At 42.2% G+C, this 11,775-nt stretch overlaps 1 protein-coding gene across 1 annotated transcript in view; it reads left to right on the forward strand.

The window, feature by feature from the left end:
• The window catches only part of FBLIM1 (filamin binding LIM protein 1), a 38,506-nt gene extending 35,761 nt beyond the window's left edge, over positions 1 to 2,745 (forward strand). Inside the window, exon 8 of the mRNA XM_030185903.1 lies at positions 997 to 2,745. Within this exon, the coding sequence (XP_030041763.1) occupies positions 997 to 1,110 (114 nt within the window). The 3' untranslated portion in view covers positions 1,111 to 2,745. The remainder of the gene's footprint in view (positions 1 to 996) is intronic.
• Positions 2,746 to 11,775: the final 9,030 nt, after the last annotated feature.

Genomic DNA, 11,775 nt, shown 5'->3' on the forward strand with positions numbered 1-11,775 from the left:
CACTCCTTTGGTTGGTTCCTAAAGTCCCCACCAGAGTCAATCAATCCATGAGCATACAATAAATATTGAAATGGAAACTAACAAGACACAATAAATCGTCATACATAACAGAATAAAATAAAATAACATGTTAAGAACATTCACATACCTGGAGAGAGAGAAGTTATCCAGCCCACAGTGCATGGGAATGACTGTATACAATCTGTAAATATAGAAACCTTCTTCACAAATTTGTGAGTCAATATACCATCTGGGTGGTCAAATTTTTTTTTTTCTAAAAGAACAGCCATCACAGCTGAATTAGATCCAGAACTGGAGTCTGGATAGTGACCTGGTGCATTGAGTGCCGGTGTTATCTGAATAAGGGCGATATTGAGCCTGCTATTCAGAATAAGGTTACTTAGGACAGTCTTTTTGCTCTCCTAACTTTACCCAGTAGTTATCCGTTAGCAGTGCTGTGTCTGACCAGGGACTGCCCTTGTCCCGTCCATAGACCACCCCAGAGCTATCTGGGTGATCTAAGGATATTCAGTGGCAATCTCCTTATAGTGTCAAAACTCAGGGGTCCTTTAACCAAGCTGTGGGGGGAAAAGGGCCCTGCGCTGGTGGCAGGGGCCATTTTTCCCGTCTGCCAGGGCCCTTTTTACTGCAGTGGGTAAAAAAGCCCCCAGACACACAAGGCCATGCGGTAAGAGAACTCTTAGCGCTTGGCCATGCGACGGGGAGCCCTTACCACCACCCGTTGAGGTGGCGATAAGGGCTCCTGCGCTAACCTGGCAGTAGCCCTATTACTGCCGGGTTACCGTCACACAAGCCATTTCCGGGGTTTTCTTTTCCCCCAGAAATGGCACGTGCCCGGGGCGGGGCTACTGCTGGTAGCTGCATTGGGCCGGCGGTAGTCCCGGAAGAGCGAGCTCACCGCTCTGTAAAAGGGTCCCTCAGTAAGCTTGTTCCATTACCAAGGCTCATCTTGAACTCATTCTGTATCCTTTGCAGAAGTGCAAGATCCCCCTCTCCGTTGAACCAACAGAAAAGGGATGCTACCCCCTGGACAACCACCTCCTCTGCAAGCCCTGCCACCTAGCATGGAATGTGGAATCTTCTTGCTAAGGGAGTCCGTGGAAGCCTAGGCACTCACTCATCCGTTTACACCAAACTGCGGCTCCGTCTCAGCCTCACTGGCTGATTTCACTGAAATTTATTCATGTTGTCTTTAAGTTGCAGGAGCTGAACAAGTTGTGAATCAGCAGTGTGCCAACGATGATTTACAAAAAACAAAAACCCCTTAATAATTTAAAGCAACCATGCCTCACACTTGCTGGAAAAATTCAGATCTCTAAGAAGTAGAACCATCTTTAATCTGAAAAGAACACTGGGTGGTCTTGTCCTAAAAACAGACCTATGTAGCTGGCCTGATGGCTCAGTGTTGCATATTATACACTGTTCAGTCCCTTAATTGGGTCTGTGAAGGCAGTGTTCACAGTCTCTGGGGGAAGGTATTGGAGGTGGGGGGAGGAGAGTTGTGCTCTTCTTAAGAATGACACCTCTAGTGGCTGCATTCGGGTCCTGGGTTCTAGAAGGAGCTCTGGCTGGGGAGAAGAGGGGGATAAAGGGAAGTTCTGCTCATTGCTTATAAGTAACACCTAGTTGCTGCATTCAGATCCCATGATTCTTGGGAAGAGGAGAGGGACAAGGGGAAGTTGTGTTCATTGGTGAAGAGTGACACCTAGTGGCTGCATTCAAGTCCCAGGTTCTAGAAGGAGCTCTGGCTGGGGAGAGGAGGGGCTAAGGGGAATTTCTGTTCATTACTTAAGAGTGACACCTAATGGCTGCATTCAGATCCCATGATTCTTGGGTTCTAGAAGGCGCTCTGGCTGGGAAGAGGAGAGGGACAAGGGGAAGTTGTGTTCATTGGTGAAGAGTGACACCTAATGGCTGCATTCAGATCCCATGATTCCAGGGTTCTAGAAGAAGCTCTGGTTAGAGAGGGGAGGGGGATTAAGGGATTTGTACTCATTGCTTAAGAGTGACACCTAGTGGCTGCATTCAGATCCCATGACTCTTGGGTTCTAGAAGGCGCTCTGGCTGGGAAGAGGAGAGGGAAGAGGAAGTTGTGTTCATTGCTTAAGAGTGACACCTAGTGGCTGCATTCAGGTCCTGTGATTCATGGCTTCTAGAAAGAGCTCTAGCTCATGACCCCTGGCTGAAGGCCTTCGGTGCAATGACCAGTCTAGGTATTTTGGGGCAGGAAGGATAAAAGTAGGGGAATAATTCTCTGGGCAACTGTACCAAGTCCCACTGCTTTCAAGTGAGCTGGAAGTTCCATCGAGCAGCTGGAATAAAAAGGCCTTTGTGACTTGCCTGCTTCAAATATTGTTTACACACTGGTTTATAACTCTTACCTTGTACATATGATCTCTAATTGTGCTATGAAATTTGTATTATCTTTAGTGTTATGAATATGCTTTGGTTAAAAGCACTTTATAAATCACTGATATTAAACCCTGCTTAATTCCTACTCCAAATTTCAAGGTTCTTACTCTCTTTCATGAGAGACAAATGTTTTTTTTTTCCATCACATTAAGGTCACCACAACTAAGCTCTTTGCTAGACATGCCCAAGGCAGCCTGTAAGAAAGGGCTTCCCAAACTCAGGGTCACGATCTGGACTGGCTTGTAAACAGAAATGTCATCAGCTTATGGCTCTGGGGGCCAAGTTCTTTCTGCAGCCATGGCCGTGGCCACAGAAAGTTTGATAAGCTTCCCAAACCAAGCCAGGCTTCCAGTGTCTCCCCATTGAATATGTATGAGGATGATGCATACCCAGGGTCGCTTTAACCAACTGTGTAGACGAGCCTCTTGGTCCAACAGAGCAGCTTCCTTAGCCCCCTGCCAGCCAAGTCACTTCTGCTGAATGCACCATATAAGCACAGAGTTACTGTCTAGGTTGCTCCGCTGATGACTCTGCTGGTTCTACACCGCAGAAACAGGAAGCCCACAACAGAAAGACATCAGCAGTGCGACCTAGACAGCAGCGTCATGCCTTTATACTGCTTAAAATTTATTTTTTAAAAGACCCTTCAAGAGGCAGTGTTTCATACTTTAAATCTGATCAGACACAAGTCTGCTATAAAGGCAACCACGTCAACACACATCAGATCAAGCAAAAGGTTTTAAACCCCATCTGATATAACAAACTAAAATTATGTTAATGTTTTGATGTAATCTCAGTAAGACCAACACACTATTTCTCCACTGCAAAATGCTATGTACAAATTTGCGCAAAAATAAACTCAGAACCTTACTCATACCATAACAGCATTAACTCCCAGGCTTCAAAGAGCAACCTTATCTGTGAAAATGTAAAGGTCCTACAACACCAATACACCACCTACTGCTACAAGATCTCTACACAGAAACTACACGCTAACAGAGTACTGCACCTTGATCACACATGCAAAACACAAACAGGCCCTCAACAAATATGAAATAAGGGACCACTGATCAGTAATAGAGATATGAAGGCAAAAAAATGAACTTGAAACCTCAAAAAGTCACTCTGCATATATAGTAATACTAGAGAAACAGAAATGGAAATGCAAGATATCAGAGGTGCACATTTTACCAAAACTGAAATATTCCAATTAAGTAAATTCAGATTGGAAAATGTTTCTACCTTTGTTGTCTGAGCATTTGATTTTTTTCATTCACTTTGGTCCCAGTGTCTCTTTTCTGCTTTGTTCATGTTTTTGCAGGGTCTCCTGTCCATTTGACATTTTTTCTTTCTCTTTGTCCACTATCTATCTTGCCTCTGCATCCCTACCTATCTCCCTTCTGTATCTGTTTAAAGGGTAAAAGGATCATGGATTTTATATACTGCCTTTCTGTGGTACAACCAAAGCAGTTTACATTCATATTTGCAGATACTTTTTCTGTCTCTAGTGGTCTCACAATCTATATTTTTGTACCTGGGGCAATGGAGAGTTAAGTGCCTTGGCCAGGATCCCAAAGAGCTGCAGTGGAAATTGAACCCAGTTCTCCAAGTTCTCAGCCCACTGCACACACCTGTCCATATCCCCCTCCCCCACCCCACGTAGAGAAAAGTAATGTCTATGATATCAATGCATATGGCTTACATGCTATTGCTCCTTATATGGATGGATGGATGAGGTCTTTGGAGGATTGTCTAAGTCTGTCGGAAGCAAATTACTTCTTCTACCTACCTATCCTCTTCTAATTAAAATTGTAAGTTCCACTCTTTCTTTTATGCCCTTTATAAAATACATTTTTGTCAGCCAATGGGCAGAACATAAAATATGAATAAATCTGGAAACCTCTCTGTCATAGAGAAGAGAGGTTGGACAATGCTACAAGGAAACTAACTTTATAGTTCCTTAATTTCCCTAAGACGAAGCATGACACCAGCTGAAATGTTCAAAAGATACTTGGGAGAGATTTTGAATATGCCTAAGGAGACCATTTCCCCAGTGACTACAGTTTATTATCCCCAGCAAAAAAACAAAACAAAAAAGCCAAAACAGATGGAGACATAATAAAAGGGATCCATTCAAGACGGACGTTCAGTAAATAGTCTTCATTTGACATATATATATGAGGCATCTGAAGAGGATACTGGAACTCATTCTACTCTTCTGGTCTTGGAATTATCCAGGGGTTCTAGTTTGATAATTGTACATATTGGGTTCTATTTTGCTGATGGTATGGGGTTCTACATATTTTTTTCTAATTGTTATTTATTAATTTACAATATAAATATGACAAAACATCATCAATGAGAAATAAACAGTCCATGAAGAAAAGAAGAAATAAATATTACATAATTAAAATAAAAATTACTAAAAAAGAGGAATAAAATCCTAGACTACCATTAGTTCACCACTATGGGGAGGGGGGAGAGAGAGCAAAGAAAAAGCAGATCCTAAATAAATAAAATTAAATTAAAAAATAGAAATTTCAGGAAACTAAAGATGGAGACTGAAGATGGCCCTGGGTATTTCCATACTACGAAGTCTAGGAGGTCGGTCCTTGAGGGGTACTGGAAGCAACCACACCTTTACCAGTCACAAAAGTAGACAATTACAAGGAGTTGAAAACAAACATAATGCACCCCTTGCAACGTGACCACGCATTGACATTGGTATCGAAGGACAAAATTCACCCCCAATTGCAGAACCTGCAGCCTCAATAATAAAAACTCCCTTCTCTTCTTCTGGGTTGCTCTTGATACATCTGGAAGCATATGTAGTTGACAATTCATAAAAAGGATATCTTTATACTTGAAGAATAGCTTCAAAAGCCTTTCCCTGTGAGCGTCCAAAGCCAGATGCACCAGTACAGTTGTTGGAACCAGAGCTTCTGTATCCGACCGTTCAAGGAAATTTATTAAATCCAAATTATCCACAGAAAGTTCTTGTTGGTTAAGAAGATTCTTCTTTTTCCCAACAGGAAGGTAATGAATCTTCGAGATCGGGGAATAAGAAGATTCTAGAACCTTTAACACTTCAGATATATTTTCAGAAGCTGATAGTGAAAATACTTTAGGAAAATTAATTAATCTTAAATTCTGACACCTGTCAGCATTTTGCAAATTACTACTACTATTACTATTTAACATTTCTAAAGCGCTACCAGGGTTATGCAGAGCTGTACAATCTAACAAAGAAGGGCAGTCCCTGCTCAAAGGAGCTTACAATCTAAAGGACAAAAAAGTGCAGTCAATCAAATTGGGGGCAGTCTAGATTTCCTGGATAGAGGTACAATGTTTAGGTGTCGAAAGTGACATTGAAGAGGTGGGCTTTGAGCAAGGATTTGAAGATGGGTAGGGAGGGGGCTTGGCGTAAGGGCTCAGGAAGTCTATTCCAAGCATAGGGTGAGGCGAGGCAGAATGAGTGGAGCCTGGAGTTGGCGGTGGTGGAGAAGGGTACTGAGAGGAGGGATTTGTCCTGTGAGTGGAGGTTACAGGTAGGAGCGTAAGGGGAGATGAGGGTAGAGAGGTAATGAGGGGCTGCAGATCGAGTGCATTTGTAGGTTAGTAGGAGAAGCTTGAACTGTATGCGGTACCTGATCGGAAGCCAGTGAAGTGACTTGACTTTATTACGAATTCTCACACTGTCTTTTATCCAGGTATTACCTCTAGTGGCCAAAGCTTGAAGCTTATAGTTTCAGTTTTATTTTTCCAAATCTGAAACTTTATTTCTCATAACCTGCGTTTCAGACACTGTTAAGCTACAGTGTGCAGATAAAGACTGTATCTGGGTGCCCAGTGAAGACTGAAGGGATGAAATCACCTCCCATATCAATCTCTGCAAGGAGGTTAATTCAGTCCTAGGTCCCACAAAGGACAACTGAGTGCCTGTAGCTCCAGAAGTGACAACTTATTGCAACCACATCACTTCAGACTACAATAACTCCTGCTTTGCTGGCTCACTCACTGATTTCCCCTGCACCACTGCAGCCGCTGGTTCTTCTCCTTCCACGTGGCCCTGCTGCAGACTCTCTTCGCCACTCAACTTGACGCCATCTCCCAAAAGTGTTGGTGGATGTGGCTGTGCCGGCAGGCTCTATGTCTCCGGGGACAAGGTAACTGCTTTGAGGGAGGGAAGGCTAACTTCCGTCCCATTGCCTCCTCCAGATGAATTCTACTCCGGAGTTCCCAATCCCAGGCCATGACCCACAAAATATCCGTCAGGCTGGGTAAAACTGTGAGATAGGTTGAGTTTAGCTTCTCTTATATGATTTTCTTAGTTTTTTCCAGCTCTGAGTTATATTTGACTTTCTTAAAAGCATAATTACTTAAGTATTGCTATACTGGGAAAGACCAAAGGTCCATCAAGCCCAGCATCCTGTTTCTAACATTGGCCAATCCAGGTCACAAATACCTGGCAAGATCCCAAAAAAGTACAAAACATTTTAATACTGCTTATCCCAGAAATAGTGGATTTTCCCCAAGTCCATTTAATAATGGTCTATGGACTTTTCCTTTAGGAAGCCGTCCAAACCTTCTTTAAACTCTGCTAAGCTAACCGCCTTTACCATTCGGTGGTTCAACTTTCTGTGCATTGCAGTAGGTTTGTCCTGAGTGTTTTAAGTAAAGGAACAATCTTCCAGGGATTATTTTACGGACAGAGTCTTGTTTGAAGGATTCAGCTATGACATTCAGGTGCTTCTTCAGGAATTTACACTTTTAGGTGGAATTTCCAGAGAAAAGAAAAATTCTTCTAGATTAGAGTAAAATTGAATTCACTCCTAGAGGATAAACTACAAAAAAATAGCTCTTGCTTCTCCAGTACTGACCTTCTAGTGACCACTGAACCTGAAACATAAACCCAGCAAGAAACAAGCTTCAACAGAAAATGGAACAAACCTGTTAACACACTGCATTGCAACCTGTGCCAACACATGATCCGCACTGGAAAACCAGTCCCATTCTTCCTCTAATATAATCTATATTATTCAAGGCAGACAATTTGAGGAGGGGGTGCTGCTTTAACTAAATAGGCCAGAAAAAGACAAGAATACCCCTCTAGAAGTTTAGTAATGCCTTGGGGGGGGGGGGGGGGGGGGGAATTTCAGGACTAGACTACTGCCATAAATGACCTTATGATCAGGATACCACAATGGTTATTCAGAACAATCCAGAACCGTCAAATATTTGAAGTTTAAAAGGCCAAACTATTCAATATTAGCATAGAAAGATCTAACAGAGACATGGGACATTGAAGTTCACTACGCAAAAAAAACAACAGAAAAAGGATACATACCTCACGGAAAAATTCTGAAGAATCAGAGCCGTGAGGGAAAACGACAACAGCAACGAGTGGGACAAAGAAAAAAAGCACAAAATACGCAAGTGGAGAAATTTAATGGCCCAACCTAAGGAGGCTGGAAGACATTTTGTTTATTTATTTGTTACATTTATATCCCACATTTTCCCACCTATTTGCAGGCTCAATGTGGCTTACATAGTACCGGAGTGGCATTTGCAGACTCCGGTGTGAACAAATACAAGTGATGTTATGGTAAGATAGTGTTCATGTGGCATAGCCACATTAAGGAATCATTAATTGGGAGGGTTGTGTTATGTCCATTACGTATTTTGATTTTGTTGTGTTGCAGGGATCCGTTGTCCAAGTTGGATCGGTAGGGTATGCCTTTTTAAACAGATGAGTTTTTAGTGATTTCCTGAAGTTTGGGTGGTCATACGTCGTTTTCACGGTCTTTGGTAGCGCGTTCCACAGTTGTGTGCATATGTAGGAAAAGCTGGAAGCGTAAGTTGATTTGTATTTAAGTCCTTTATGGCTTGGATAGTGTAGGTTTAGGTATGATCATGGTATCCCTTACCACCACCCACTGAGGTGGCAAAAAGGGCTCCCGTTCTATCCTGGTGGTAACCAGGCAATGCGGGGCGATGCCCGATTACCACTGGGTTATCGCCACCCAAGCCATTTCAGGGGTTTTCTTTTCCCCCCGGAAACAGCGCACACTCGGGGCAGGACTACCGAGGGTGGCTGCATTGGGCCGGCGGTAGTCCTGAAAGAGCGAGTGGTAATCCCATGTTGGGCTTACCGCTGCTCTGTAAAAGGGCTCCATAGTTAAGCTCTGGTACTCATCGCCAGAGTACGTGGTAACAACAGGAGGCATAGCTGCATTTTAAAAAGGTTCGGACAAATTCCTGGAATAAAAGTCAGTGAACTGTTATTACGGTAGATCTGGGGAAGGCCACAGCTTATCCATGGGGTCAATAGCATCAACCTTACTACACTTTTGGGATCCTGCCACACACTCGTGGCCTGGATCGGCCACTGTTGGAAAGAGGATACTGGGCTTGATGTAGCCTTGCTCTGAGCCAGGTTGAAAATTCTTGTGTTCTTATGAGTGATTATAATACGATGCAAAAGTTTTAATTGCACTGTTAAGTAGTGGGAGGTGTGTGTTGCTACCTAGCGACACACCCAATGAATGGTAACATGAAGGATAACCTACATATTAATGACAGATAAAGGCCAATCAGCTCCAGTCTGCCCATTTATCCTGGTCTATGGTGGTAAGGTTATTATATCCCAAGTTTTAAAAATACAGGGGGGGGGGGGGGTGGAAGGGTGGCAGAGAGATCTACTGCATTTCAAAAATTACCCCAGGAAAATGTGAACATATTTGTACTTGAGAAAAACAATAACCACTCCCTTACTGTCTCTTACAGAGCCAGCTTCACTGCCTAATTTCGTGAGCTATTAATGCAGAGAGCAGTGAAATGTGAACTTGCTCCCATATTGTTTTTTTTTTAATCCCCACCACCTGCTATGTGATCTTGAACAAATCATCTAACCTCCTTCTGCTCACGATTCTCCACTCCCTATTAAAAAAGACCTGGTGAGCCTGGGAGTCAAATCGCAAAACTGTTCTGGATTAACTGGGAAACATAGAGATACCCAGAAAATAATCTGCAGCAGGGTAGTGACATCACTGACTAATCAGGAAAGAAATTGGCTACTCCTTAAGACTAATGAGATCGCAATGTACGGTACAAATATGCTGCCCTGTAGGAGTAATTGCAGCTCAAGGTGAATCATGGCATCTGCACCCTTTCAAGGTGAGTGGAGTTTACATAGCAATCGCTTATGTTTTGCTTAAACAGCACCTTGCTGACGCCATTGGCTTGCAGTAACCTCTTTGTGTGTGCCAGAGAAAGGGTGAGGAGGGGAGGTCACATCTGGCCAAGTTTTGTAATGTGTACTTGCTTGTTTTATTTCCTTAATTATTATATTTATTTATGTATTTATTTGGATTTATTAACCGCCCTTATGAAGGGATTCACCCATGGAATGTATAACAGACATATATTGACATAACAATTAACAGTGGAACAATATTAAAATGTTCAGTGGATGGGTCCCTAGCACATCCTTCCTTGCATCGGTCTTACAACTCTCACTGCTCACTCTAGGGGGAGGGGGGGGTTGAATTACTCATTAGTTAAAAGTTTGAAGTTCCTTCAGGTTCACATATGGATGTTGATAATGTGGGCAAGAAAAGTTTATGTTATATGTTTGCATCAGTGAAGTTTTCATATGTCATATGTATTGCATATTGAAGCTTTCGTCATGTTATCAAAGTAAATAAAGACTTCATACAAATTAAAAACAATATTAAAATGTTAAGCATAAAATATAATCAGTAGGCAAGTTGAATCCTAGTAATAGCAATGACATGATACAGAATCAGAAACACACGTAAAACCATCATATAACAGAAATATGATAAATATGACAACTAATAAAACCTTTAGTTATAAGAAGCCTGGTGTTGGTGAACATTTGTGGAAGTGAAGAGGAGGCAGAGAGCTCCCCTGTGGTTGAGGCAGAGTCCTGGGGACTTACCTAGAAGTGTGGAGCCCAACCGTGACTGTGTGTGTGAAGGAAGCTAAGCAGGGTCAGCCCTGGCCAGGTCCTGGAAAGGTGACCAGCTCACAGAACCCAGGCAGCCAGACAGCAATGGAATGTTGGAGGTGCAAATTATTATGTAGGAAGACAAAGTATGGCGTGATAGTATACTACTTACAATGTCAACACGATACGCAATAGAACGTTGTAATTATCAGCATAGGGATATAAGAAAAGATGGAACATATAGATAGGTAAGAGGAGTTGGAAAGTAAAGTGACTAATTTAAAGGCAGTTGCACGTGAGGTCAGAGAGATGATTAAATAGGTTCTTAAGATGTTTTTTAGGCATTGAGCTAGATCTTTTTTGACTTTGAGAATCAATATATTTCCAGATGTTTCAAGAGATAGCTGACAAAAAAAAAAAGGAAACAGTTTCTCCTTTTGAAACCTGGAGTTATACAATTGGGAGCATTATGTTTTGTTAAATTTCCTTGCAAATGTGTAATTAAATACCAGTCTGTTCAATAGATTTTCTTCTATCTGACTCACTTGACCAACTTTCTGGCCTCTAGAAAGCCTCCTGATGTTGGAGTATGTAACACTGATCAGGTCTCATTTTGAAATATGTAAATCCTAATGGTTATGGTTCTGTATTGCTTATCTTTGTTTCCTTTTTGCATTTGTCATTTCTTGGTAATGTTCCATTTTTGCCTCCTTAATGATTGCACTTGTGTTGAAAATGATGTGGATATCCTTCTTCTATTTTTTTTTTATTTCTTGTTATTTGTATCCTTAAATTTATCACCTCCTGTGATCTGTACATGTTATACATACACAATCTTCTAAAAACTACTCGTAAAAAATGGCTTGTGCAGGTCTATCCGGGGATAATCAGAGGCACTTAACCGGATGTTGCCGAATATTCCTCTCTAACCATCTATACCAAAACCGGCTAGTTTATGGGCAGTCCAAGGGCGGAGATAGGGCACAGAGGAACCTTAGCCGGTTAGTTGAGATATTAAGTCCACTCACTGGCAAAATAACTGCATAAAGTCAGGACAGAAAAGCAGCCATCCCATCTTTATGTGACATTAACTGGGCACCGATCTGAATACTGGCTGGTGCCCATGAACATCCAAGTTGATGGTCATACACAGATATTCAGTGCCAAGAGTCATGCATGCCCTGGCACTGAATATCTTGGGTTAAGCCAACCCACGGCTGGAAGCAGCTTGCCAGCCACTCACTGCCATGAGCTTAAAATCTACCTGAGAAGGGGAATGGAATCGCTATTCTTTGTTAAGGTGAAAAGTGATGATGCACATGGTCATTGTTCAAGTGAAAGATTATTTTATATCTATGTGTGTGTGTGAA

The sequence above is a fragment of the Microcaecilia unicolor genome, chromosome 13 (assembly GCF_901765095.1).
Source record: "Microcaecilia unicolor chromosome 13, aMicUni1.1, whole genome shotgun sequence".
NCBI lineage: Eukaryota > Metazoa > Chordata > Amphibia > Gymnophiona > Siphonopidae > Microcaecilia > Microcaecilia unicolor.